Below are 27,181 nucleotides of genomic sequence, written 5' to 3'. Positions count from 1 at the left end.
GCGTGGGGAGGCGTTTTACAGAAGGGCTGTTCGCTCACGGCTGGGCTGGGAGCAGTCAGGGACATCTCCAAGAACAGGGGTGCAGGTCCTTGGAAAACGGTGAAGGACAGGAAAACCCCGGGCAGCGCAGTAGCCCCGAACCCGCTCGGGGCGATGGCACCGGGAGCTGCCGCCTCCCCGCTCGTGCTCCGGGGGACTGCGGCAAACCGGGAGCCTTTCCCTCCTCGGGCAATCCCTACCCTTGACACAGCGAGGGCCGGGCAGGGCAAGGCAGGGCCGAGCGTGGGAGGCGGCGCGGGGCTCTGCCCTTCTCCGGGCACCGGGGCCGCCGGGGCGGGGCTGCCTTCAGCGCCGCTACGCGTGACGCACTTCCGCTCGGTAAGGGGACGTGTCGGTGCGGACCGCGGTGGGAGCAGCCGCCATGGAGGAGCCCGCGGCGCACAACGGCAGCGCCGCCGGGGCCGCGCCCGGGGCCGGGACCCCCGCCCGCCCGCCCGCCACCCCCGAGGGCATGGCGCTGGCCTACGGCAGCCTCGTCCTCATGGCGCTGCTGCCCATCTTCTTCGGGGCGCTGCGCTCCGTCAGCTGCGCCAAGAGCAAGGTACCCCCGCGGCTCGGGGCAGCCGGGCCTATAGGCCTCGCCCCTCCCCAAGGGTCCCCTCCGGGCGTCCCGTTCACGGGAGGACCGGCAGCTGCATGGCCCCGGCCCTGGGCCTGGAGGCGCAGGGAACCCCGGGGAGAGAGTTGGCTTCCCCCGGGGCTTCTCCAGCCACGTCCTCACCGCCCCGATAAATTCAAGTGCTGCAAAACACAACCGTCCCTTGTCCCTCCTCAAGAGGGGCTGTGCTGGGGGGACTCGTGTGTGGCTGTGCCCCGCGGCAGAGGGGCTGGTCCGGGGGTGCTCTCCTGCCTGCACACCCTGTTCTGTCCCGGTATTCCTCCCGCCGTTCTCTGCATTTCATAGCAGGAACTTATATCCCAACAGCTGGGCTGCTGTAGCTCAGGAGGAAGGACTGGTTAACACAGTCTGATCTATTACTATTTTTAAAATCTCCTTGTGTGCCCATAAGCCTCATATCAGGGGTTTCAGCTGATCTTGGGGGGGCGTCTGGCAGCCCAGGCAGTGGGGGGCTGTGAGCAAAGCCCAGCCGTGGATCAGGGTGGGGGTTCTCATCCCTCACTCTGTAGAGAGCAGCAGGAATTTGGGCACAGCGTGACAACTGCCATGTCCGGGATAAGCTGCACGAGGGCTTTTGAGGTGCCCTCGATCTGTGCTGGCCGCAGGTGTTTGCCTGAGTGAGATTAGATCTCTGAGCAGCAGCCAGCTGGGCCTGGAGCTGGCAGGGAGCAGGCAGAAACCAGGCAGCCCTCTGCCTCCTCTGAAAGCTGAAGGTCTCCCATGGGAAATGGCTCGAAAGGGGCTGGTTGAGGTGGTGCAAAGATGTCTTGGAAGGGTTTATAAATCTGGGGCTTTTGAGCACGAGAAGTGTCCCATGAGGGATGAGAAGGTGGCTGGAGAGACGCCTTGTGCACGGGGTGATCACAGATGGTGGCACAGATGGGGCTGGCTGGGCGTGTGTGGTGAGGGAGCCCAGCTCCCCTCTGGGCAGGGGAGAACGGAACAACGCCAGAACAGGATTTTTTCCTTCTCCAGGAGGAGAAAAGCAGTAAAATTTGGCTGCCCTGGGAAGGACAAGTGCAAGGTTTGTGTTTTCCAGCTTAGGCTCTGTCTCTGACACAGCCTCACCTCTGGATGTAGCAGGGGCCAGTGGGCGCTTTGTCCCTCTCAAAATTCTGTGGAGCCCTGCATGTTGTGTCTGTTCACCCCCTGCTCAGGTGTGAAGCCAGGGCAGGGGCTGATCCATTCCTGTTCTGTCCTTCTCTCCCCAGAACTCCTCGGAGATGCCAGAGACCATTACCAGCCGAGACGCTGCTCGCTTTCCCATTGTTGCCAGTTGCACCCTCCTGGGCCTCTACCTCTTCTTTAAAGTAAGTGAGGGGCACTGGAGCTGGGGCAGGACATCCTTGTGCCTGGCAGGAGCTCCCATAATGGGGTGACTCTGATTTTGGCCCTTAGTGTTGGGACAGAAGGTGTGTAAGTCTGCACAGACCGAGCTCTTCGGTGTCACCGTGCAGGAGGACGTCAGTTCTTGCCTGAATTGTCACAGCTTGGGGGAAATCAGAGTGTGTTTGTGCACAGGTTGTTTCTGGAGAGCTGCCGAGGAGCAAATAGCCCTGAGCTCTTCCTGCCTCTGTGGCCCAAGCTGACAGGGCACAGGCTGGAGCCAGAGGGTGCCAGGGTCTCTGAGGGGCAAATGCTGCTGGCTCTGGGTTGTGTTCCATGCTGTGCTCCTGGAGCCATTTCAGCTGTAGGCCTGGGGGAGCTCCTGTGTGCTCAGGTGAAGTCTTTTAGACGTTCAGAGCCCACAGGCAGAGTCAGATGACCTGAGAAATGGATGAGAGCTCTCAGCAGCACATGCTTTTGGTGGTGTGGAGGAGATCTCTTGGCCTCGAGCACCTTGGGCTGCCCATGCAGGTCTGGCACATGGCTGAGCTCCCAGAGGGGTCTGGAGAGCTGCAGCACAGAGTGGAATTGTGGGCATAGCAGCTTCCAAGCTGTGCTGTTTTGGGACCCCTGCAAGGTGCCAGGGTGCTCCTGGCTGGCCAGGAGGTGAGGGTTAAGGTGCAGAGTTGGGAATGGTACAGTTCAGTCCCTTCTCTGTCATGGCTGTGTGCCATGTGTTCTCTTATTCCAGTATCCCCCTTCCAGGAGTGCACAGAGGACCCCAGGATCCTTCCACACTGGTTTGTAGTGGTGTGATTCAGTAGGGGAGCATCTGACTTGGAGGGCAGGAGTTTTAATAATGCCCTGTTTAATTAGGGCTGGGGATGCTGCTGCTGCCCTGGGCCTGGGCAGCCCCTTGGAGCAGTGCCTCTCTTTCTGCTGTGCAGGGGAAGCTCTGGCCTCCTTTCTGCAGCACTGGAGTTATTTTTTGACCTGAGCAGCTCACAGATGCAGTACAGCTCACGGGCCCATTGTGCTTGTTCTTTGAGCTCATGGCTATTTCCAACATAGTCTCCCTCAGCATGCAGGAATTTGGGTTATTTTAGCTATTCTTATTTCCCTGGAGCACTGACACAGCAGCTGCCAACAGGAACATGAGGATGGGGAGGATGCTGTGGTTACTAACCCCTCTGTGGTTTTGTCTTGCAGATATTCTCTCAAGAGTACATCAATCTTCTGCTTTCCATGTATTTCTTTGTGCTGGGGATCCTGGCCCTGTCCCACACTATCAGGTACAGCACAAGGATGGGTGTGACTGGGGGAGGGCTACCTAAAGCTTCAGTTCATGTTATTGGGAGATTTTTAGAGCACCACTGCCTTGCAACAGAGCCAGGTCTTTAGGGTATTTGCCCAACCTGTTAGGGTATTGTCCCTTGGTGATGGGAACCAAAGCCCTGGGGGTCCTGGGAAGCCATGCACCAGTACTGGGACAAGGCCAGCTCACCCAAAGGAGCTTCTCTGGCTCAGAATCACAGAACCAGAATATCCTGAGTTGCAAGAGATCCATAAGGATCGAGTCCAACTTCTGACCCTCCACAGGACAACTCCAAAAACTCCTCTGTGTTCCTGAGAGTGTTTTTCAAACAGTTCTTGAAATCTGGCAGACTCAGGGCCATGACCACTTCCCTGGGGAGTCTGTAACAGTGCCCAGCCACCCCCTGGGTGAAGAGCCTTTTCTTTATATCCAACTTCAACCCCTCTTGGCACAGTCCTTGCTGCCCTGCCGAGGGGAGAGCTCAGCAGCACCCTTACTGGGATGGGTGACACAGGCAGCTGGAGCTCATGGTAATGTCCCTGGCCTCTCATGGCCCTGTGTGGCACAAAGTGTTGGAAGGTCAGGCCGTTTCAGTAACTGAAAAAGTTGAACTGGTTTCCTGTTTTGTGAGCTCTGTGGTGTTGGGGGCCAGATGCTTTCCCTAGACTGGTGCTGGGCAATGGCTTTGCTCTGCTCCTGGCTCTGCAGCAGAGCCAGTCAGTGGTGGTCCAGCCACTGCTGGGTACCCAGAGGGTTGGTGAGGGGTATAGGGCATTTGCTGGGGTCTGGGGTAGGTCCTCCTTTCTTGTGGATGATGCTCTATTTTCTTGCCCTGGAGTATTTGGGGGTCTGTCACATGTTGCCAGATCAGATCTCTGTGCAGGATGAGTTGCTGTGGCTCCTGCCAGTCCCTGATGGAGCAGATGGCATTACCCCTCTTGGGAGGGGGTGTGGGGCCCCCTAAACGCAGAGGTGCTGGGCAGCACATCTTGTGGGGTCTCTGTCGAACTGCCCTTCTCTACACCTCTCGTTTCAGCCCCATGATGAACAGATTCTTCCCTGCAAATTTCCCCAACAAACAGTACCAGCTCCTCTTCACCCAGGGCTCCGGGGAGAGCAAGGAGGGTACGTTGGCTTTCTGGTCTTTCAGGGGAGCCTGAATGTTTTCTCCCTTTACTGTTTCTTTTTATCTTTTTTTCCTTTTTTGGTCATATTACTCTCAGCCCGTTGAAAGAACCTTCCCAAAGACTCGCCTCTTGCTCCCCACTGGGCTTCCATAGCCACTGTGAGCCCCATGTGTCCCTGCAGAGCTGGGCTGGCACTCTGCCTTTGTGCTGCCTCTGACTGGCAGGGAGACCCCAGAAACACCTCCCAGAGTGCTGTGGGGATGGAGCTGTGGCTGTCATTAAATGCACAGCCTATTTAAGCTCCTTGGAAAGCATAGGCCTGACTGGTTTGTGCTGCCTCCTCTGGGCCAGATCTTTGCACTGGCAGAAGATACTTTTGATAAGTATCCTGCCCTGTAGTAGCTTTCCTGGTAAGGGAGTATTTCTGGTGATACCACCAGGAGTTAACTGGCATAGGAAGAGGGAGAAATTTGTCTCTCCCTGCCTTAGGCAGTGCCTGAATCCAATTTCCTTATTGACAGCAGGACCGTGGATGCTGTCCATGTGCAGAGTCTGGCTGAAGGAGAAGGTCTGAGCTTTGCAGAGCCCACTGCTCATTCCCAGGCAGTTTTCACGTGTGTACCATGGGTACAGTCCCCTTGTTTGGGATGTAAGCCCTGAGCTCTGGGCTCCCCAGCTGTAGAATCACTCATCTCAGCCCTGCGTGGGAAGGGGTGCTGCCCAGCCTGCCTCAAATCTGACTTCTCTGTTTTCTTGCAGAAATAGTGAATTATGAGTTTGACACCAAGGATCTCGTGTGCCTGGCCTTGAGCAGTGTTGTGGGGGTCTGGTACCTGCTGAGAAAGGTAAGTGAGGCACAGCTGGGGACTGGGCTGGATCAGACACTGACTCATTTCCATGCAAGGTGGGGGTTCCATGTACAGCAGGACACGGATCTCCTTTTCTCCTTCTCAGCACTGGATTGCCAACAATCTCTTCGGGCTGGCATTCTCCCTCAACGGGGTGGAGCTGCTGCACCTGAACAACGTCAGCACTGGCTGCATCTTGCTTGGGGGCCTCTTCATCTATGATGTGTTCTGGGTAAGCAGGAACATTCTGCAGGCCATGGGTGGAAGTGTGTGCCTGGCATTCTGCCTTTCCAGAGGCACCATGCTGGCTGGACACACACTTGAAGTCAGAATTTTTGGTTTCTCAGCCCAGAGGGGTGTGGCATGGTTGATGACAGAATCCACAGTGGCAGAATGTGGCTCATCAAGTGTGTTTTCTTTTATTCTCTCAAAGAGCCCAGGGCTGGCAGAGACTTCATCAGAACTATTGTGGGGTACTCAGTGTGTGTCATATCTGGTCCTCTATTCCACACTATGGTCTTTTCAAGGCCTGACAGCTGTTGGGTGGGCTGGAGGCTGCTCTGGGGCACACTGAGCCTGCTTGTGTGAGCTGTGCCTTGGCTCTGTCATCTGCTGGTTTTGTTAGTGTCCTTCTGTTCTCTTGCACAGAGGACCAGACCCTGGAATGCCTCCAGTCCCTTTTCCTCAGCCAGTGCTGCACCCTGACTTCTTCATTTTGAGGTTTTCCTTATTTCTTGCAGTGCATTTGAGCTGCTTTTGTAGAGGAAAGGGGGGCGGGCAGGGAAGGCAGTAATGCGGTTGTGTGCTCTGCTCCATGCATGGGAGAATGTTTCTCCTTGTAATGTCCCTATTCCCCAGTCCTTCCTGCTGCCTCCACCTTCTGAATCACCATGTTTCCAAATGTCTGAGAGCCTTGTATACATTGAGGTCTGTCCAGCAGCTCTGCAGCTGCCTGTGTAATCCCTCCATATTCACGCCTGGCTACTGTGGGTTGTTTTGTACTTGGCCGGTGGTGCCTCTGTTTCCCAGGCTCGTTAACAGTCTGGGCTCTGTGGTTTTTTAGCCTGTGGGCCGCTTCCTGTGCAGCTTTAAGCTGGAGGGGACTCAGCCTTCTGCCTTAGCACACCTGGTGCCCCAGGCCCTGCTTAGTGTGCAAGTGTCTTCCCAGTGCTTTGGGGACAGTGAGTGCACCCCTCAGCTCTCCACTTGCTGGCTGTGTCTCACCTCGGCTTCCCCATGGATCAGAGTATTGCTGGAGACTTAGGGAAGGGCTGCCTTGAAGTAGAGGCCCTGGTACTGTGCCCCTTTGCAGGAGCTGGTCACTTGGATCTTGGCATGGATTCAATCACAGTCAGATCCCAGGAGGGTTTCAAGGAGGAAGGAGATCTCAATGCATTGATGCTGTTGCCCCCACATAGTCTTGGTGAGGCATGTGATGCTTTTCCCTGATCCCAGTGTTGAGTCCTGTCACTCCATTGCAATGCTCAGAACTTGCTGTACTTTATGGGAGTTAATCTGATGCTTTAAGATTTCCCTTTAATCCAAAGCTCCAGGATCTTCCTCACCCAGTGCTAACCAGCAGCAGTTTTTTGTGCCTGCTGGACTGAAAGCTTAGTGATGGCAAGGTGCAGAGATCAGAGTGGCTGCCCTCAGTGTTTACAGTCCACCCCCAAATGCTGCCAGTATTTACAGCTGATAGGGTCATGCAAGTAAATGACCTCAGAGCAAACTGCAGCTGATCTGACACTTGCCCCTGTCCCTGCTGGAAGCTCCTGCCCTCCAACTGGACTTTACATGGAGCTGACTGATTAAAGCTGAATTGAGGAAGTGCAGGGCTGGGTGGTGGGCAGCAGCTCTGCCATGTGAGTGCTGTCCCCATGCTGCTCTGAGAGCAGGACAGCTGTGAAGCAGCCACCTCCTCCAGTGCCACTGTATGCCTCCTCCCCCAGACAGTGAGCTTGCTTGCAGGGCTCCCATGCCCACATTTTGGCAGGTCATTGACTATTTTCTGCCACTGAAGCTGCTCCTGGCCCAGGGGTGAGGCTGTAGCTGAGCATTGTGTGTGTGTTCCTGTGCAGCTGTGGTCACCTTGGTCTCCTTCTGTTCTAGGTCTTTGGCACCAATGTGATGGTGACAGTTGCCAAATCATTTGAGGCCCCAATAAAACGTGAGTAAATCTTCCCTGTGTGCTGGGGTCCTTTTTCCTGCAAGCCCTGCCCCATGCACCCTCCACCTCTGGAGATGGTTCAGGCTGGGATGCATGCAGGAACATTTTCTGATAGTGATCCCTCCTCCCTGTCATTGGTCAGCCTCAAGCCAAGGCAGGTCTCTGGAAAGGGATGGTTTGCAGTGCCCTGGTCTGTCTGGGTCAGTCTGCACCTTTGGAGTGTGCAATTCCACCTGCTTGTAGAAACAGTCCATACCAAATTAAAAAAAAAAAACCAAAACCAAAACAAAAAACAACAAAAAACCCCCACAGAGCCCCAAAACAGCAGGAGGGGTGAACTGGTGCTGCTGTGGAGCATGCAGTAGTTTGGGTCCTGGGACCCCTTGGTTTCTTGTCCTGGAAATGTCCAAGAAAGAACAAGGAAAGCTACAGGGAAGGAGGGGGCTGAGGGCAGGGACAGGTCCCTTGCCCTGCTCTGGACCTTGTTTGCCAGGCCCTATGGGGCTGGGGTCTGCTCACTGGGGACACTCCTCGGGGCTGGGTTCTGCTCAGTGGGGACACTCCCCCTCACTGTGCCTCACTCTGCTCCTCGCAGTGGTTTTCCCTCAGGACCTGCTGGAGAAGGGGCTGGACGCCGACAACTTCGCCATGCTGGGACTGGGAGACATTGTCATTCCGGGTGAGGACAGAAGAGGGAGGACGGGACTGGGTTCTCCTTTGAGGGGGGCTGCGGGGAGCCGAGCAGGTGCCTGGCTCTGCCCTTGGCCAGGCGCAGCCCGGCGCGGGTCTCCCGGTGGGTTGGGAGTGTCCCCGCAGGTCCGGGTGCTGTCCCGGTGCCGCGTGCCACGAGAGGGCACTGTCACCCCGAGCACGGCACCGCAGCACCGCGGGTCCTGCCCGGCCTCCCTCAGCCTGCCCTGCCCCTCCAGCCCCTCGCTGTCCCTTCCCTGCTCCTCTGGCCCCTCGCTGTCTCTCCTGTACGACTTCCAGCCCCTCATTGTTTCCTTCTCCCTGCAGGGATCTTCATTGCCTTGCTGCTGCGGTTTGATATCAGGTGAGCAGGTGGCTGGGAAGGGTCTCTGGCAGGTTGGATCTTGCAGCATATTTGAGCTGCTTTTATAGAGGAAAAAAAGGGAAGGGGGAGGCAGGAGTGCAGTCGTGAGCTCTCTTCTGGAGCTGGGTGTGGAGACACACCAGGGGGTGTAAGGAAAAATTCTTTGAAGAGGGGGCTGGCTCTGTGGGTACATCCTGAGCACTGGGGGCGAGTGGTTGAGTTCAGCATAGGTGGGGCAGGCAGCATAGGGATGGGGCTCAGGGCAGCAGCACATAGCAGCCCCACAGAGCCTCACCAGCTCCCTGGAACCAAGGAGTGGAGGGCAGTGAGAGGAAGCGGTGACAGTGTGGGAAAGAGCTGGGGGTGCTGGCACCTGGTAAGTGCTCGCATGGATGCAAATGGGTGCCTGGCAGTGCTGGCTGCCTCCACGTTGCCACTGATGTTGGAGGAAGCAGCTCCTTCCCACACAGGGAAGCTGCACCTACAGCTGGGCTGTAGCAGTTGCCCCACACTGAAAGGCTCTGGGGAACAGGGTGCTCTGTGACTGCGGTGGTGTGGCCTCACTCCCACTGCTCTTGCACAGACCCTATGGTCTGCGCCAGCTCTTCCAGGTGTTACCACCCACATCCTGCCTGCACCTGCTGGGAATCCCAGTTCCTGCAGCCTGCCTTGTGATAAAATAGTAACTGCTTGGAGCCAGAGACAGGCTCCACCAAGACCATGGGACCTTCTCCCTGGGTCCTAGCCCTGATTTCTCCCTTCCCAATTGCTGTCCAGCAGCAGCATCACTTGCCTTCTTCCCTTCTCCAGCCTGTCACCTGGGTATTACTGCCTTCAGTCCCACACTGCTCCCACAACACCAGGGGCTGCACAGGCAGAGCATTCCTCCGCACACTCCATTGTGGTGGGAGATGGCTGAGAGTACCAGACCAATTCCATTTTGGCCACTGGCATTCCAGACCAGAAGTCATTGAGCTCTTCCCTTTCCCTACAGCCTGAAGAAGAACACGCACACGTATTTCTACACCAGCTTTGTGGCCTACATCTTTGGGCTGGGCCTCACCATATTCATCATGCACATCTTCAAGCATGCCCAGGTGAGCTCCACCCTGCTGCCTCCTGCGGATGCACATCCAAGTGGGTCAGGCCAGCTTGGCCACGAAGTTCCTGCATCCGGCCAGGAAAAAGTAGATTTATTTCTTCTCTTGGCTTTGATTTTCCAGTGCTTGCCTGTACCTTTCCCTTCTCAAAGCTCCTGTGCCCAGCTGGAGCAGAGGCCTACTTGGGGCAAGGCTCCTTGTTTTCAACAGCAGCCCCTCAGCCAGGGGCCTTGTGTTTTTTGGCTCTTCTACCAAGCTGCCCTGAGCACCCACTGGCTGTGCTGCAGGGGGCTCTGGGAGCCTATACACTGTGGTCTGCACAGGGGCTCTCAGTGTGTTCATGGCCCACTGGGACCTCACAGCAAGGATTTTCACAGAATCCCAGAATGGTTTGGGAAGGGACCTCAGAGACCATCTTGTTTCAACTCCCCTGCCACAGGTGGAGACACCAACCACTAGACCAGTCTGCTCCATGCCCTGTTCCAACCTGACCTTGAACATTTCCAGGGATTGAACATCCACTGCTTCTCTGGACAGCTTGTGCCAGGATCTCACCACCCTCACAGGAAAGAATTTCCTCCTAATATCCAATCTAGCTTCATGCTGCTGCAGCTCTAACTTAGCTCTTGAAGCTGTTTTTTGGGGTGTTAACTCCCTGTGTAGCCAAAGGTATGCAGGATCGTGGGTGAAGAGGGGACAAGGCCGTGAGTTCACCTTGCACTCCTCCCTCAGGGTGATCTGTGGTTTGGTTTAACAGTTGTTTTCCTTCCCCACAGCCTGCGCTGCTGTACCTGGTCCCTGCCTGCATTGGATTCCCGCTTCTGGTGGCCTTGGCAAAGGGAGAAGTAACCGAAATGTTCAGGTGAGCCTCAGCTGGCCATGGAGCTGTTTTGCCGGCGGCGCTGGAGCCCATGAAGCGTGCAGATGTTCCCACGCCTGGGCACAGCTGGAGGGACGGGTTCATCTGGGCATGCTCTGGGTGTGCACCAGCACGTGCGTGGGTGGAGAGAGCGGGCCTGTGTTTGTACATGCCGGGCCTGGCTCCAGCCGCCTCCTGGGAGCTGGGTGGGAGTTTTGCTGTGCTACCAGCAGGCAGCACCTGGTATTGCTTTACGCCCCAGTGACAGACTCTTCCCATGCGCTGGCAGGCAGGGGAGGGTGGGACTGCACACCTGGTGTGGAGATACTTGGTCATTGTGTCCCAGGGCCTGTGGGTGGGGAGAAATGGAGCCAGAGCCGGCTGTGAGAGCAGCCAAGGCTGGTTCCAGCACATCCCAACCTCCCCACTTGGGCACAGTCTCCTGGTTTGTAGTTGTCTCCTGGCCCCAGAGACTGTGGGTACAGAGGAGGGGGGAACTGGGCTGTTGTGCTCAGCTGCTCTTGGAGCCTGTCCAGGCTGTCAATGGGCAGCTCTGGCCTCCTGCCTGAGAGCTGTTTCTCTGTCATGCTCGAGACTTGGTGGTGGCTCAGCACAGTAATGATGGTTGATGCAGAGGAGGGAAGGGAACATCATAAAGCAGGGCAATGTACTCACCAGCCTCCCCACTGCCCCAGCCTGGGAGCGTTCCTGAGCTCCCAGCCTCCTCAGAGGGAAACTGGGCGCAACGGGAAGCCAGCTGTCCTCCTTCCTCACTCCCCTCCCCTCCCCTGGGAGATGCAGGTATGCATGTTCCCAGCAGCTCTCAGCTGGGCCGTCCCCAGCCCTGCCGCACCTGCCCCTCCTTTGATGTTTGCTTCTGACAATTGCTGCTGCAGGCACTGAGTGTCCTGGGATCGTCCTTCCTGTGCACCTGGGATCCTGCAGCCGCTTTCCCCAGTGCCGTGACTCATCAGCTGACAGCAGCAGCAGCAGCTCCTGCCAGGAAACTGGGGAGAGATGAGCTGTGAGGCCGGGCCCACTGGGCAGCAAGGAGCGCAGGGAGCCTGGCTGCCAGGGGCTAGTGCCCTCCCAGAATAGTAGGACAAGCTGCTCCAGCAGCAAAGTGTTGCCAGGGCAAGGGCAGGATGCTGGAGGATTGCAAACTTGATGGCCCCAGGGGGCCAGACCTCCCTTGAAGTGGCTCCAGTTGCAGGCAGAGGAAGTGGGATTCGGAAGGACCAATGCCTGGAGGGCAGTGGCTCCCACCGCAGGAATCCCACCAGGTGTAGGTTGCTCTGCTGAGCTGCTTTGGTGTGCCCTGATCCTCCCTGGAACTGTCAGTTCCTGTGGTCTCTGCCTGCACATGGTGTCTCACAGCCGTGAGGGTCTGCAGGCAGGATAGGAGTGAGCAGATCTGTGCTGCAGGCCTAGGGAAGGGGTGCTGGTGGAGCAGAGGCTGGTGACATTGGGATCAGCTCCATGGCTCTCAGCCTTGCCAAACCTCCCTAGGCTAGGCAGGAAGCTCCATTCTGCCTCTCTCAGCAATGGGAACCCATCCTGCCCCCCACATCTGCTGTGGGCACACTGTCCTCGAGCAGCAGGACAGGGTTTGCTGTGTTTCTCTGTCACCTGCCCAGCCCCCGGGCTGCTTGACTGCCACCTCCCCACTGCCCAGGCTTGCTCTCCATAGGTCTCCATAGGCTCTGCTCGTGCCAGTGGGAGCTGTCTCATCCCTGAGTTTTAGTGCTCACTTTTCATGCTGCAGCCCTGTCCTGGAGTTTGCAGGCAAGGAGAGGCCAGTGGATGCAAGCAGGTGAAGGGGGATGCCAGGCTTCCTGCACAGGGTGGTGTGTTCTCGGTGCTCTCACTCCAAAACTCTTCTGCTTTTTCTCTCTCTCCCCCCCTCCTTTCTGTCATTGTCTTTCCCTTCCTGCTTCCTCTCTCTCCTGCAGCTATGAATCCTCTGCTGAAATCTTGCCTCACACTCCAAGACTTACCCACTTCCCCACGGTGTCTGGCTCGCCGGCCAGCCTGGCTGATTCCATGCAGCAGAAACTGTCCTGTCCCCGCCGACGCCGGCAGCAGAGCCCCAGTGCCATGTAGCCACTGCCGCCAGGGCCCCTTGTCTGTCGCTCTGGCCAGGTAGGGACAGGTCCTGGCTCTCCCTGGCCCAAGCTCTCCCTATTCCCAGCTCTCCTCACTCTGTGGGCAGAGGCTGGAGCTGTTGCTGCACTGCTGCGGGACAGCTTCTCTCCCATTCTGAGAGAGAAGACTGGGAAGGGCAAGAACATTTGACATCCCAGACCTTGTCCATTCTGCTGGGAGCAGCATTCCCATTTCTTTAGCCAAAGCCCTGGGGCCACTACTGGAGGGAGTTTGCAGCCAGGGAGGGAACACTGCTGTTGGTCTTGCTGCAGTTTCCGTGTTAACCGGCCCTGCTGGCACCAGTGCTCAGCCAAGGAAAGCATGTGCTTTCCAGGATATCCAGTAGTCCTCTTGGGAGCAAGGACAGATCCCTGGGCACAGACCTGGCCCCTGGCTGGGTCCACCCTACCCTTGGAGATGTCTGGGGGGAATACATCCCTCATCTCCATGCCTGGACTGTGCCTTATGGGGCTTCCTGTGCTGGTTGCTGATGGCTGGAGCCCACCTTGTACTCAACAGCAGCAGGGCAGAAGCTGAGGCCCCAGGCTGGGCTGTCCCCACGTGGCACAGGGCTCTGTCCCCAGGGAGCAGCTGGGCCCACTCATGTCCCTCTTGTCCCCAGCTACGAAGAGAGCTCAACCCCCAAGGAGGCAGCAGGGGCTTCCAAAGAAGAGCCAACAGAAGCCTCCAAGAAGGAGAAGTGACCTTGCCCGTGGGCCATGTCCGGTGCTGCTGGGCTGGGGCCCTTCAAGACCCTTTGCAAGTGACAGACGACGAAACAATTGTGCAAGAGCATCGTGTTGTGTGTGTCGGAGCAGCCACCCAGGTGGGGTATCGATGTATGCCGGTTTTTAAATTTTGTATTGTGCATTTGCTTTCTCTCATATTAAACCATATTGAAGGAAGGAGTGCTGGTGTGGCTTGCCCCTGCTCAGCCACCCAGCCGACTCTGGGATTGGCATCAGCTCACCCGCCTTCTCCCACTGGAACTGGTGGCTATTGTCTGGCTGTTTCCAAGTGACCAAGTGACTGTCCCCTTCCCCCTCCCACTTCTCTGGCACTGGGTCTTCCCCAGCCTGGCCCCTGCTCTGCAATACCCAGATTTAGGGCCAGAGTCACTGAGCGCTGTGTGGGTTTGAGCTGGGATCTGGCCCCAGAGAAGGGTGGCTGATCAGGGATTGGGATGCAGGAACCCCACAGGATGGGAATTGTGCTCTGCCTCAGCTGCTGGGGCGCTCAGTGAGTTGAGGCTAGCGCCTCATGGCCTGGAGGAGCAGGAATGGGAGGGGTAGGAGTGGGTAACCTCAAACCCAGCCCTGGAGCAGGGTGAGGACAGTATGGATTGTCCCCCTTCCTTGCAGGGAGCCAGGCACAATCCTGCACCCTTTAGGGCTGGGATGGGCAGAGAATGCTGTTGCAGGCATGGGGGCTGGAGGGACTGCAGGCAGGGGCAGCTCCAGCATCCACCATGGCTTCCACTGGGACCAGCTGCCCTGTGTCCTGCAGCACTGGCAGTGTCCTCCCTACCCCTCCTGGAGGCCCACATGTGGAGGATCCTGAATCCCTTCGGCCATGCCCACTGCCAGAATAAATAGAAAGTGTTTGCTGGCTTGGCAGCTCCTCCACAAAAGCCGTATTGAACCATTATTCCCTGCGCCGGCTGCGAGCACTAAAAGTGGCGCCTCGCGTTCTGCCATCTAATGACCCTTCGCAGGCTCCTACAGATGTTTTCTATGACTTACAGCTCCTTTTCCAACAGCCCTGTCCGCAAAAACAAGAGGGGCCACTTTAATTCCAATTAAATACCTCCAGCTAAGCAAACAGTGTGCAGCAGGGTCTGGGTACAGCACGGCCGCCAGGCCCAGCCCACCGAGTCACTGAGTCTAGACTCCAGATGTGATTTCACCAGCCTCCAGTGTTCCGTGGAAAAGGACTTCAGCTCTGCCGTGGGGTGCGGGACCCTACCCTGAGTCAGGACCCCACTCCCCAGCCTGGTGTGTCCCTTGGTATGAGGCTGGCACTGCGTCCTCCCTGGCTTTGGGTGGCAGAAGCTGCGTCCCCATGCAGCCTCCAGAGGCCCCAAGAGAGCAGGAGCAGGCTGGGGGTGCACAGGGTACCTCCCGTGCCAGCATCACCCTCCTGCCCTGCAGAGCTCCGAGCAGCTCCTGCCGGCTGTAGGTGTGGTGGAAGCACGGCCAGGCGCTTTCCCAGGGCTGCAGGGAGCGGAAGGCCTGGGAAGGGGAGAGCGGGGTCACCCCTCACCCCGCCTGGCCGATAAGCCGGGGCCAACCAGGAGGAAGGAAGTGTGCTGGGCCCTGCAAGGAGCCACCGGTGGAGTCGGCGCTTCAGCACTCCTCGGTTCCCTCGCCTGCTGCACCTGGGCCTGTGGCACCTCCGGTCCGGCAGGGCTGAGCCACACGGCTCCACTGTGTCTGCACCGCTGCTGGGCCACTTTCCCCTCTCCACAGGGTCCCTCCGGCTCGGTGGGGGCTGCGGAAACAGGGATGTGCCGACTCCAGCAGGAAACCTCTGTCCACTTAACTGCACCCAGCTCGGGCAGGGGCCAAAGCTGCCTATTCTGCTGCCAGCAGATGTGGGGTTTGGGATGATCCTTACCCACCCACTCACCCACAGTGCCCCATGGCAGTGGTGTAAATGCCTGTTGACCAGGGGATCTCATGGGCACACGCCCTTTGTGCCAAGCTCCCGCCAGGAATTGCAGTAGCGTGGGATGGTCTGAGCTGGCAGTGCACAGGATGCAAGCACCAGGCAAGGGGAGGATGATTTCATGTTTTGGGAGTGCTGGTGCCTGGGGTGAGGGGGGACACACCAGGGCTGCTGGTCTTTAGAGCCCTGTGGAGCCTCCCCACCTCAGCAGGGTTTCAGCTGGGTGCTGATGGGTGATGGGTGCTGCAGTTGTACCTCATGCTCTACCACGCAGGGTGGGGGGTGCTTTGCTGTGATGGTGGGTGCTGGTGATGAGCTCTGGGGTCCCATGGAGTGGTGGGTGCTGGTGGTGAGAGCTGGGGTCCCGTGTGATGATGGGTACTGACAGTGGCGCCCGGCCGGCGGCTGTGAGGAGGGAGAGGAAGCAGCCCAAGGCAGCCCCAGTCCCGGTCGGTCGGCGAGGAGGGGCAGGAAGCTGGAATAAATCCCAGGAAGGGCTGCCTGGCTCCAGCTGGTCTGGGCTGCAGCGGATGGAAGCTGGGAACGGGAAGGGAGAAGGCGGGAGGGGAATGCGCAGGGGCTTTCTCAGGCCTCGGCCCCGCTCCAGCTGTGCCGGCGGCCCCGGCACATCTGCAACCCTGGCTCAGCAGTGTCGTGCGGACACGGAGGGGTGGAAGCTCTGTGCAGCCTCAGGGGTGACCTGCGGATGGCACCGGGAGAGGGGATCTGGATGGAGCCCAACCCCAGCCAATTTGGGAGTCCTGGTCACTGGTGGGGGGGTCCCGGCCTGACCTGCCGTGTCCGTGCTGCCTTCCAGCTGTGCGTGCCGGCTTGCGGGGCTGGCTGCTGCCGCTTCTGGGGTGCCGGCTGTACCCCATTCCCCCATCACAGCAGCACAGGCAGCCCCCTCGACGGCCTGGCTCGGCCGTGCCCTGTGTGGTCCCGGCGGGGCGGGGGCGGCCGGGGGCTTTGATGTGCTCGGCTGCCGGGCAACCCCTGCTCAGCGCAAAGCAGCCGCCCCCCGGCTGCCCCCCCGGCCGGGCTGAGCCCCGCCAGCACCATATGGCCGAGGCTGCTGTTACCGCGCCGTGAGCCCCGTTCCCAGAATTGAGATGGAAATGAAGCTCTGTGTTCTGCTGGACAACGCTGCTGTGCCGGCTGGCTCGCCGTGCCAGGCCAGGACCCCGCGGCCAGCTTGTGGCCAAGGCAGTGTCCCGGTGCCACACTGGCAGCCCTGAGCCCCGCACCCCATCCCCAGCACCCCAGCATTCAGAGAGATGGGGTGAGGGTGTCCTGCTCTCGGGGGCATCCTGTGGGCTGGGGCAGTTGGAGTGGCTGTGCCAGGGCGGCTGTGCCGTCTGTGCCATGACACGGCCACCACGGCCACGAAATCCGTCCACGTCCCCGTGCCGCTCGGGGTGGCCGGTGGCAGGGGCGCGGGGTCCGGCTCGTCCTGGCATTGTTGGCGGCGCAGCTGGCGGTGGCGGCGGCCGGCCGGCGGCCCTGAAAGACATTCCTGTGCACAATGTCCCCGGCCTCCCGCCGCGGCCCGGCCACTGCCGCCAGATGGGGGCTAATTAGCAGCTTTGAGAGCCGCGGTGGGAACCGGGCAGCACCGGGCCCTCCGCCGAGCCCTGAATGGAGGGGGCGACCCCAGCGCCGTGCCCACCCTGGGAACCGCCACCGCACCAGGCTGGGGGACACAGAGAGGAGGGACAGAGGGAGGGACAGGGAATCCAGCTCCCCCCAGCCAAGCTGGCAGGGCTGGAATTCATGCATGCTCTCCAGGATTGCTGCCCTCCCCAAAAGAGGAAGAAGGGGACGCCTTCAGCTCCCTGAATGCCTGGGGACGTGCAGAAGGGTCTGCCCCCCCCAGCCCAACCCCATAAAGGTCTGGGAGAGCTGTGCTGTCACTTGGGCACGCGTGTTGGTGTGCAGGGCAGGGTGTACGTGTGCATGAGCATGCACGTGTGTGTGTACCTGTATGTGCGTCCATCCGTGTGTGCCTCTGTTGTGTGCGGGTACTTGTGGCTGTGTTTGGTCTCCACGGGTTTGTGTATGCGTGTGAATGCTCCTGTGCACATATTTGGGTATGTCCTACACACATCTGTGTGTGCAAGCACGTGTGTGTCCACACCTTTGTGTGTGCACACGCACACCCACCCTGCATGAATGTCTGTGCACACACCCGGGAGTGTCGGAGGCTCAGCTTTGCCAGCCTCCCTCCCTTCCCACACCGTTTCGTGCTGCTCGGGGTGTGCTGGGGTCTTGCTCGGGGGCCCTCCCCGGGCGCTGCCTGCCCTCCCCGCAGGTGCGGGGTAATTAGCAGTAATGCTAATTACAGCCCGGACCAGAAACCCCTGGGGGCAGGGACCGGCTGCCTGGCACTGTGGCGGGACCTCCACGAGTTTCCCAGGCGGCAGGACCGTGCTCGCAGCCCACTCCCTGCGCTGCCCCATGCACCCAGCGCTCGACCCCTCTGCCCGTCCCTCGGGTGGACCCGAACCTGGCGTCTCCCGCCTCGGCAGCCGCCACCGAGCAGCTCTGCGGAGGTCTGAGCCCCGGGAGAAGGGGGGAACGGGGAACTCCGAACTTGGGCCGGGGGGCGCGGAGCTGTCCCCAGTGGGGTTGCCCGTGTGCCTGTGCCATCGTGGGGCCTGGGTGCTCCCGTGTCCCCGTGAGGGTGCAGATGTACCCCCGGGGTCCCTGTATCCACAAGAGGATGCCAGTGTCTCCGTGGGAGTGCCGGTGTCCCGGTGGGGGTGGTGATGTCTCCGTGGGGGTCCCGGTGCCCCGTAGGGGCTGCAGGTGTGTGTCCCCGCCCCGCCCCCGTCGCCATGGGCACCGCCCGCCAGGCGCCGCGCTGACAGCGCGCGGCGTTTTATGAATGGGTGACGTCAGGATCCTGGCGTCTCACGGTCTGAGCCGCGGCGGAGCGGGGGGGGCGCGGGGACTGCGGGGGGGCCGAGAGCCCGGAGGGGCACCGGGGGCCTAGAGGGGACAAGGGGCGAGCGGGGTGCGGAGAGCCCGACACCGAGAGCCCGCGGGGCAAACACCCGGGTTAACTGCGGGCAGGGTGGGCGCTCCGCACAGCTGTAGACTCCGCACCGCCGGCGTCCCTGCCCCGCAGCCCAAGCCCATCACGGCGCTCTCTCTCCGCCATTGCCCCTTTAAGACGCTGCCCTTTGGGGCGCCTGAATGGAGTAGGCGGGGTTCTGTTCGCATTTCCCTCACTGCCATTGGTCGAGGATTCCCCGCGGCCCCGCCCACTCAGCGGCGGCGCTCTATAAGTGGCGCGGAGCGGCCCGGGCTCCTTGTCTTCCTGCCGTGTCCCTGTCCTTCCCGCCGCGCTCGCAGCTTCTCGCCATGAAGGTCGCCGCTGTCGCTTCTTCGCCGCTGCCCGCGGGCGCCGGCGGCCCGTTGAAGGCCGTGCGGCCCGGGGAGGCCGCCCGCTGCGGACCGGGCATGGGGGTGTCCCCGGTGGCGGCGGAGCAGGCGGCCGCCGCGCTGCTGTACGATATGAAGGGCTGCTACTCTCGGCTACGGGCGCTGGTGCCGACACTGCCGCGGCACCGGCGGGTCTCCAAGGTGGAGCTCCTGCAGCACGTTATCGACTACATCTGGGACCTGCAGCTGGAGCTGCAGTGCGGTCCCCCCCGCCCCGCCGCTGCTGGGGACTCCCCTGAGGTGAGTGTGGACCCCACTGCACAGGCTCAGACCCGCGCTCCTGACGGACAGCACCGGCGTTCCTTGGACTCTCCTTCCCCCGATCTGCGCACTCTCCTTCCCGGGGATGTCCCTTCTTCCTGCCCCCGTTCCATCTCCGGCACCCTCTGGCAAGTGTTGACCGCCTGTTTCGTGTCCCTTTCCTGCAGGCTCCGTGCATTCCCGCTGCCGATCGGATCCTCTGCCGCTGAGACCGCTCTGGACCTTCCACGGACATCGTCCCCGGGATCCCGGTCCCACCACGGACATCATCCCCGGGATCCCGGTCCCACCACGGACATCATCCCCGGGATCCCGGACCCTCCATAGACATCGTCCCCGGGACCCTGTCTCCGAACACCGCGGCTCACCTGCATCCCTGGCTCCCCGGCGGGGCTGCTCTAGGGGTCCCCCCGCAGCCTGGGCAGGGGGTGCTGTGGGCCGGATCCTTCCTTCTCAGATTGCTGAGAGCATTCCCCGTATTGTATATTACAATGATGCTGGAGAATATTGTTCTACAATAGCTGGAGTTTTGTTATTAAACAAGCCCTGATGACCACACGTGCGTTTTCTTCCTGCCCCTCACACCCCCTCCCCAGGGTTTTGGGCGTGTTTTGCTCTGGGGATTTGTGCCCCATTTTTGGGAGGCAACTTGTGCAGACCACTGTGGGCTGGGTGTGTATGTTGGGGGATACAGGCTCTGCGATCCTGTGGTGGTGCTGGGGAAGGGGTTTCTCATGGGCTGGTCCCAATTCCCTGTGTCCAGCATTGCCCCCACAGGGCCTCTCCCAGTGGTTCCCTTGGGGTTTCACTCCCTGGGCTCAGTGGGGTGTTGAGGGTCAGACACAGGAGGAAAGATTGTTGGCACCCTTTCTTCTGTGGTGGGATAATGCAGCAGCATGGGGATGCATCTTCCCATGATTAGGCACCTAATGGGATGATGAAACAGAGGGGACAGTGCTGTGAGCCAGCTGTGGGGTTCTGTGCCCGGATGGGAGTGTTGTTTCCCCATCTCTCTGGACAGTGGTGTGTTTGCAGCCTGGAATTCCCTTCCCTCCCCTTCCCAGCTGGACCGACTGCACCCAGCAGCCTTTCCGAGGCTCCCACAATTGTTGCTGCGTCAGGACTGGGGGATTGCAGGGGTGATGATGCAGGGATTGTTCCCTTTACAGGGGAGAGCAGATATGAATCCTGGGGTGCTTCTCTCTGTGGCCCTGCCCCTGTGGTTCCTGCTCTTCCTGGTGCAACCCCTGCCTGTGGGGACACACAACCGCTTCGGATAAGGAAATTGCATCAGGGCTTGTGCAACCCCGAGGGCTGGGGGTGCCCCGGGCAGCTGCCCTTACCTGAGCTTCTCTGTGACTCACAAACACCCCAAGGATCTCTCAGCCTCCTGTTCCAGATCTGTGCAGACCTCCCTGCGGGCCTGGCAGAGGACAATTGGGGTGTCTGGAGGGGCTCTTGTTGCTCTGGTAGGACCCTTTAGGTGCCCCCCCCCCTCCCCATGGTCCTGCAGCCAGGGGATTTGGGGCTGGAAGGGTTTGAGCAGCCCCGGGCACAGGCATGTGCATGTGTGAAGCTCTGCACAGCCTCTGTGCATGTCTGTGTGTTCACAGGCACGGTCACAGCTGTGTGTCTATGCGTGTCCACTCGTGCTTTTCCAGCCCAGCAGATCCCCTGGCAGGGCCTGTGCAGGGGACAGGTGACAGGGGCTATCAAGACACTGCCTCGCCTGTCCACCTCTGACCCGGCTGTGTCATAGCAGCAAGGGCCGGGGGCTCTGGGCGTCTGTAGATGAACTTGTCCATCCTTGGATGGGTCCCCTCCATCACCCCCGGGTCCTCTTCATCGTCCCTGCTGGTGTCTCCTCCACCGCCCGCCTTCCTCCCAGCCCCGAGCGCGGCGCTGACGGGACGGTGGGTCCCTCTCCCGGTGCCCGCTCGCACTGCACGGCTCGGGCCGCCCTCCTGGAGTAGTCTGGAAGGTCCTGGGATAGGAGAACCGGGGCTGGGGGCTCTGTTCGGGCCGGAGGCAGCGCGGGAGGCGCTGGGGCTCTTCCCGTGCCGTGTTCCCGGGTGCCCTCCTTACCTGTTCATTGCCGCCTGATGCGGAAGCTCCGCTGGAGCGGTGGGGAGAGGGTCTGCGTGCGTGTCTATGTGTGTCCCCACGTCACTGCCTGACCGTGTCCAAGTTCTGTGTGCCCCACGATCGAGCCCTCGCGATGCAGCCCTGGCCGCTATCCCCTCCTCAGGGGACGCGGGGTGGCCATTCCCGGGTACCTGGAACAGGAGAGCTGGGGAAGGGGCTGCGGGGCCAGCCCAGGCTGGCAGCGGGGCTGGCAGGGCACGTGTCGGGATTCCGGATGCGGCAGCACCAGGATGCACCGGAGAGAGCCCGAGGGAGCGCCCAGCCCGCGGGCGCCTGTGCCCCAACCGGTCCCTCGATGTTTTCATGGGACCTGATTCATCCCGGAAGGGATTAGGGACGGGGGAAATGGGTGACGTTGTGGTGTGACCAGGACCCGGGATGGACATTGGGGTCAGAGCTGGTCCCTGCTGTTCACTGCCACGCTCAGTCCCCGGGACACGGAGGAGCCGAGACCCATGGCAGGAGCTGCGGTGTGGGGCACTGCACCCATCGGGCACGGTGAGTGCTGCTGCAGGGCAGGAGCACCTTGGGACAGAGGGGCTCTAGTAGGCATTGGGCAGGGGGTCAGGGTCTGTTCTGGCCTCTGGGTCACTGCTGGGGGCACTGGCCACCCCTGCAGCCATGGCTGGTGGCACTGGGCATCCCAGGCCAGTGGGCAGCTGCTCTGAAGACCTCCATAAGGTGCATTATGTGGGCTGTGGCCCCTCTGGTGAGGCTGCCCGTGGGCTCTATGTGCCCCTGAGGTGCTGAGGCCCTGGCCCTACTAGAGGTACCTCTGGGTCTGCCAGGCTGGATCCAGGAGGGCAGCTGGAGCCCTGTCACCCATAGCCCATGGCACTGGAGGGGTTCACCCCAGCTAGGGGATGGTCCCTCTGAGGGTGATTTTAGCAATGCGGGTGGCTTCCCCATCCCAGGACCTGCTCATTGTGTCCCTGTCTTCCACTCCTCCATTGCTCGAAGTCAGAGCTCTCTGTGGCCTTGGCCCAGCTGGGTCTCTGTGTGTCTCTGTGGGGAGCCCCAGCTGGTGTCCCTGGCTCATGTATACCCCAAGGGGGGAGGCTGGCAGGGCTGGTGTGGGACCCTGCATTCCCCTGCTCCCACGGTGGGGCTTCCCCTTTGAGTCAGGGTTGGGCAAGCCTGGGCTTTCGGTGGCCAGAGCACTGTGGTGTCCCCATGTGTGCTGATGTCACCCGTGGCTCCCTGTCCCCAATATAAGTCCTGGCTGTGCTGGTGCACAGGGAGGGGGCCTCTACACCTGCTGTGTGTCCCCCAGACATGTCCTCTGCTCCAGCCTCCAGGTGCCAGGACCAGCCTCAAGGTAGCGTATGGCTCTGCCTCTTGCTCCTGCTGCCCACCTGTGCCTCTGCCACCAGCACCAATCCTGGCATCAAGGTCTGGCTGACCCAGAGGACACTGGAATTTGGTGAGTCTGTGCTCCTGAATAGGGAGAGATGGAGGGGACCAGTGAGGGAAGATGCCCAGACTGCTAAGGATGGGGAATGAGGGGAACCAGTGGGTACCCCCAGGAATGATGGCAAGTCTGCCAGGAATGGGGGATGTAAGGACCATCCTGATCTTGGCTGCTCACTCTGCTGACACCCCAGCCCCTTCCTTGGTGTGACCCCAAATTCCCACTTTGCCCCAGGCCGGCGCTTTGGGCTGGAGCTGCTCCAGTCAATGCTGCAGAAGGAGCATGAGCTGAACCTGACGGGTTCCTACAACACCCCGCTCCTGGGAACTCTCACCTATGCTGTGCCACGGTACGAGCCACCTGTGGGTCCCTGTCCCTGTCCCCTTCCCTGTCTGCGCCACAGCCACAAGCACAACTCGCCTGTGTTGTGCAGGATTCACATCCACGAGCTGCAGATGAATGAATCCACGCTGGACTTTGCTGAGGACGTGGGGGTGAGGCTGACAGTGCAGCGCGCCCGAATCCAGCTCAGCGCAGACTGGGCAGCCCAGCTGGGAGCCATGTGAGTGCTCATGGGGACAGGGACAGGGACAGGACTTGGGTGGCCCAATGTCACCGCTGTCCCTGTGCCCACCCACTCTGTCCCCAGCCAGGACAGTGGCTCTGTGGAGCTCCGCATGCAGGACCTGGCAGTGGCAGCGGTGCTGGGGGTGAGCGAGGATGGCAGTGGCCACCCCACAGTTTGGAGCGCTGGCTGTGACACCCACGGCACCGACCTGCACATGGAGTTTCACCGTGGATACAGGTGATGCCAAGCCCCCTGCTCTGTCCTGTCCCTGGCATGTAAGGACTACTGGTGCCCCAGCCAGCGTGGTGGGCTGGGGGAGGCTGGGTGGGTGCCAAGAGGTGATCTGAGCACCCCACTCTGCCCTGCAGCTGGCTCTACAACCTGCTGGCACCTCTGCTCCAGAGAACCCTGCGGCAGCAGCTGAACAAGCAGGTGGGTGCTCAGCCCCTGTGCCCTGGGGTGTCAGTGTCCCTGTCCCCCCCAGCCCAGTGAGAGGCTTGGAGACCCTCATCCCTGGGCTCACTGACACCCTGCTCTGCTTCCAGCTCTGCCTCGTGCTCCATAGAGGCATTGACAGGCTGGACACTGTCCTGAAGCACATGAAAGGTGGGTGAGGGGACCTCAGGACTGGGGATGGGCAGGTTCTGGGGGGCTGTGGACAGGACTGGTGCCTGGCAGGGTCTGCAAGACCCCCCTGTGCGGCTGGATCCTGACAGAGCCAGGCTGTGGGAGGGGGCTGGTGGTCTGACTCCTCCCATCCACCTCCGTATCCCTGCAGTGTCCACCCAGCTGGACACCATTGCTGCCATCGACCACTCCCTCCTGGCACCACCAGCCTTCACAGAGGAGTATGGGGACATTGCCCTCAAGGTAATGTCATCCTGGGAATCCCTGAGCCAGATTTGGGAACAGGGGAGCCTGGCTGATCCTCACATCCATCTGTGTGTCTGTGCAGGGAGAGATCTTCAGGGTGGGCACGTACCAGCAAAGACCCTCAGCACTGCCTGTGGTGCTGCCTGTGGCACTGCCCATGGCACTGCCTGTGGCTTTGCCCTTGCCCCTGCCCACCACACCGCCCATGGCACACGAGCCCACGCTGCTGTTGGCCGTCACCGAGTTTGTCGCCAACTCGGCCGCCTTCACCTACTTCACAGCTGGGGCCCTGCGCAGGAACCTCTCCAGTGACATGGTAGGGGTGCTGGAGAGCAGAGCTGTCCCCTCTGCGGTGTCCCCATGCCCACTCCTGCTCAGCCCCAGCCCCCTGATCCCTCCCTGCCTTCCAGCTCCCCCGACGGTTCCCGCTCCAGCTGAGGACCAAGAGCATGGAGGTCTTCTCCCCTCAGGTGAGTGGGATGGGACACAGGGACAAGGGGACACAGGTAGGACATGGAGTAGGATGCAGGTGGGATGGGACATGGGACACAAGATGAGATTGCAGGAGGAGCAGATGTAATGGGATGCTGGAGGGTGGGACATGAAGTGATGCAGGAGGGATGGGAAAGGGATGTGGCATAAGAGGGATGGGATGCAGGAGGGAAAGGTTGCAGAGGGGATGGAACATGGGAGGGCACAGAGGTCAAATGAGATGCACGAGGGACAGGACAGGGAATGGGGTGCAGTGGAAATGGTAGGTGTTGCAGGCAGTATGGGATGCAGAAAGAAGGGAACACCCCAGGACAAGGATGTGGACCTGGGCAATGGTGGGGACCTGAGGGGGGCACGGCCAGCATGGCTCTGTGCCACCCCTGCCCTGTCCCTCCCAGCTGCAGGAGCGCTATCCAGATCAGCCCATGGAGCTGCACCTCTGGGCCCGCCAGCAGCCCCTGCTCTCCTGCCATCCTGATGCCCTGCATGGGACCCTCTTCAGCTCTGCCGAGGCCTTCGTGGTGCTGCCCAATGCCACCCGCGTCCCTGCCTTTCTGCTGAACATCGTGAGTGGCTGCTGCTGCCACAGCTCAGGGAGCCAGGGGACCCCAAAAGACCTGGCTGGGGCTGGTGTGCCTGGGCTCCTGGCTGGGGCCATGCTAGGTGATGCTGGGAGATACTGGGGCCAGCTGGGTGGTACTGGGGGATACTGGGGCCAGCTGGGTGGTCCTGGGGGATACTGGGGCCAGCCGGGTGATGCTGGGTTGCAGGCACTGCCCTGGTCTCTCCAATGTCTCTTCCTGCTGCAGGATGCCAACGTGACTGGGAAGCCAATAATCACCAGGAACAGACTCGGGGGCACTGTGAGACTGACAGGGTTAGTGCCTGACCCTGAGCTGGGTCTGAGCTCCCCTAGGACATACCTGAAGAGCTCCCCACTCTCCACCTCTGTCCATTTGCCTCCCTGAGTCCCGAATTGCCTGCTCAGACCCCATCCTGCCCCCAGTTCCTATCTGTGCCAGCTGCCCTGGCAGTAGGTGCTCAGCAGGACGTGCTTTACTGGGTCCTGGTCCCACCATGGAGCTCAGCCTGCCCCTACCCTGGGGCAGGACAGTTCCCATCCCTGTGCCTGGCTCTGACCCTGATCTTGTCCTACAGGCTCCATATAACACAAGTGGCATCAAATGTGGGCCCAGTGGAGGTGAGTGGCTGTTCCAGGGAAGCCAAGGGGAGCCTTGTGGGGAATCTGGGGTGCTCTGGAGCCCATGCATGGCAAGTCTGGCAGGGGGCTGAGCCCTGCCTGCAGCATGGAGCCCTCTGTCTGTGCTGAGCCAGGCTCAGGGCCTGCCTGTCCCGCAGGTGAAACGTCTGGAGACCTTGCTGAAGTTCGGGCTGTGGCTTTTTGGGGTTCCCCGGGCAAACAGTAAGTGCTGTCCCTGTCCTGTCCCCATCCTCCCACAGCTGCACCAGGGCCATCCCCTTCTATGACTTTGTCTCCCCACAGAGTGGCTCCAGGCTGGCATCCCCCTGCCCCTCCCACATGGCCTCAGCCTCCTCAGACCCCGGCTCTCACTACACCAGGTGGGTGCCACCACTGTCCCCTTACCCCGGGGTCTCCCATGCCCCCCATATCCCCTTTCTTACCCTGACTCCCTACAGGGCTTCGTGCTCATCGCCACGGACCTGCAGTACGAGCCATGAGACCACCTGCCTCGTGGGAGCCCGCCAGTCCTGTCCCCATCACCATCCCGCTGCCACCGTGCCCCCGGGGCTGGCAAAGCGCCCAACCTCAGGACCCACAGCCCCCCACCCTCGGCAGGGATTAAAGCGGGCGCGTAGCTCAGCCCTGTGTGCTGTGGGGTGTCTCGGGGAGCCCCCTCACTCTGTCTCCCAGGCAGGGTCCCATTCCCGACTCCACCACCGGGCATTGCAGTGTCCTCTGCAGCGAGGGTCTCTGGTTGTGCCGTGGTGGGGTCCGTCCCCTGCGGGGGGCTCCGGGCGGTGGGGACCGGGCTAGTGGCCCTCGGGGACCGGGGTTCCCTCCAATCCCCGCGGCTCTGTTGGTCATGGGGGTCCCTGTGCTGCCTCTCCCCGCAGCCGCAGCTCCGCGGCAGCTCCTCCCGCTGCCCACGGGATGGTGCTCGTGTCCGCGGGCTCCCACCGGTCCCGCCGGCCCACGGAGCCCGCCAGGGCTCGGCCGCTGCCCCCCCGCTCCGGGGGTCCTCCGGAAAGGGCAGGGGAGGGGGGCTGGGATGGCTGAGCTGGGCGCGTCCTGCCCTGAGAGGGATGTCGGGTAGCTCTGCGTTCCCCATGCTCGTGACATCCCAAAAAAGGCCGAGTGTTTGTGTGGTCCAAACCGTGCTGGAATATAAACCCTGCACAAAGGGAAGGTGCTCCTTTGAAGGGTAGCCCCGGGAATACAGGCGGGCTGTGGGTCCCAGTGTGATAGAGTCCCCTGCCCTCCTCCTCCCAACGTGACAATGGGTGCTGAGCCCATGTCCCCAAAACCAGCACTCCCAGCCTGGCCAAGAGCCTGCCCTGGGCTCTCCTGTCCCCATCACCCCTTAGTGTCACCTCACCCCACCACCATCCCTCTGGACCACAGCAAACTGCCCTTGGAGCACCCCAACCCTTCCCTGGGCAGGGAAAGGACCTCATTCCCATCCATCCATCCATCCATCCATCCATCCATCCATC

The 27,181-nt window shown here is 60.7% G+C and overlaps 3 protein-coding genes across 6 annotated transcripts; all 3 read left to right on the top strand.

The window, feature by feature from the left end:
- The first annotated feature begins 138 nt into the window (after positions 1–138).
- Positions 139–13,528, top strand: HM13 (histocompatibility minor 13). 4 transcript variants are annotated; one of them, XM_050982259.1, is made up of 12 exons: positions 139–378; positions 1,891–1,989; positions 3,215–3,297; positions 4,357–4,445; positions 5,207–5,292; positions 5,402–5,527; positions 7,405–7,462; positions 8,058–8,141; positions 8,480–8,516; positions 9,511–9,613; positions 10,393–10,478; positions 13,243–13,528. In XM_050982259.1, exons 1-12 carry the CDS (start codon positions 154–156, stop codon positions 13,322–13,324), a joined length of 1,158 nt encoding a protein of 385 aa, XP_050838216.1. In that variant the 5' UTR covers positions 139–153; the 3' UTR covers positions 13,325–13,528. The 4 variants fall into 4 exon arrangements, with proteins under 4 accessions (XP_050838216.1, XP_030088398.2, XP_050838217.1 ...); XM_030232538.2 differs by lacking the exon at positions 139–378 and adding an exon at positions 388–601; XM_050982260.1 differs by lacking the exons at positions 139–378; positions 13,243–13,528 and adding exons at positions 388–601; positions 12,428–12,593.
- Positions 13,529–18,280: 4,752 nt separating this feature from the next.
- Positions 18,281–19,551, top strand: ID1 (inhibitor of DNA binding 1). The gene is made up of 2 exons (XM_030232545.2): positions 18,281–18,974; positions 19,163–19,551. The coding sequence occupies exons 1-2, from the start codon at positions 18,654–18,656 to the stop codon at positions 19,202–19,204; spliced, it is 363 nt and encodes a 120-aa protein (XP_030088405.2). The 5' UTR covers positions 18,281–18,653; the 3' UTR covers positions 19,205–19,551.
- Positions 19,552–21,519: 1,968 nt separating this feature from the next.
- LOC103818841 (bactericidal permeability-increasing protein-like) lies at positions 21,520–26,327 on the top strand. Its single transcript, XM_018917278.1, has 16 exons — positions 21,520–21,638; positions 22,432–22,563; positions 22,786–22,900; positions 22,985–23,113; positions 23,201–23,356; positions 23,488–23,551; positions 23,665–23,725; positions 23,898–23,989; positions 24,075–24,308; positions 24,403–24,462; positions 24,883–25,050; positions 25,294–25,361; positions 25,643–25,685; positions 25,844–25,907; positions 25,989–26,065; positions 26,144–26,327. The coding sequence occupies exons 1-16, from the start codon at positions 21,596–21,598 to the stop codon at positions 26,183–26,185; spliced, it is 1,548 nt and encodes a 515-aa protein (XP_018772823.1). The 5' UTR covers positions 21,520–21,595; the 3' UTR covers positions 26,186–26,327.
- Positions 26,328–27,181: the final 854 nt, after the last annotated feature.

The sequence above is a fragment of the Serinus canaria genome, chromosome 20, assembly GCF_022539315.1.
Source record: "Serinus canaria isolate serCan28SL12 chromosome 20, serCan2020, whole genome shotgun sequence".
In the NCBI taxonomy this organism is placed as follows: domain Eukaryota; kingdom Metazoa; phylum Chordata; class Aves; order Passeriformes; family Fringillidae; genus Serinus; species Serinus canaria.
This window is presented reverse-complemented; position numbering and strand designations above follow the sequence as displayed.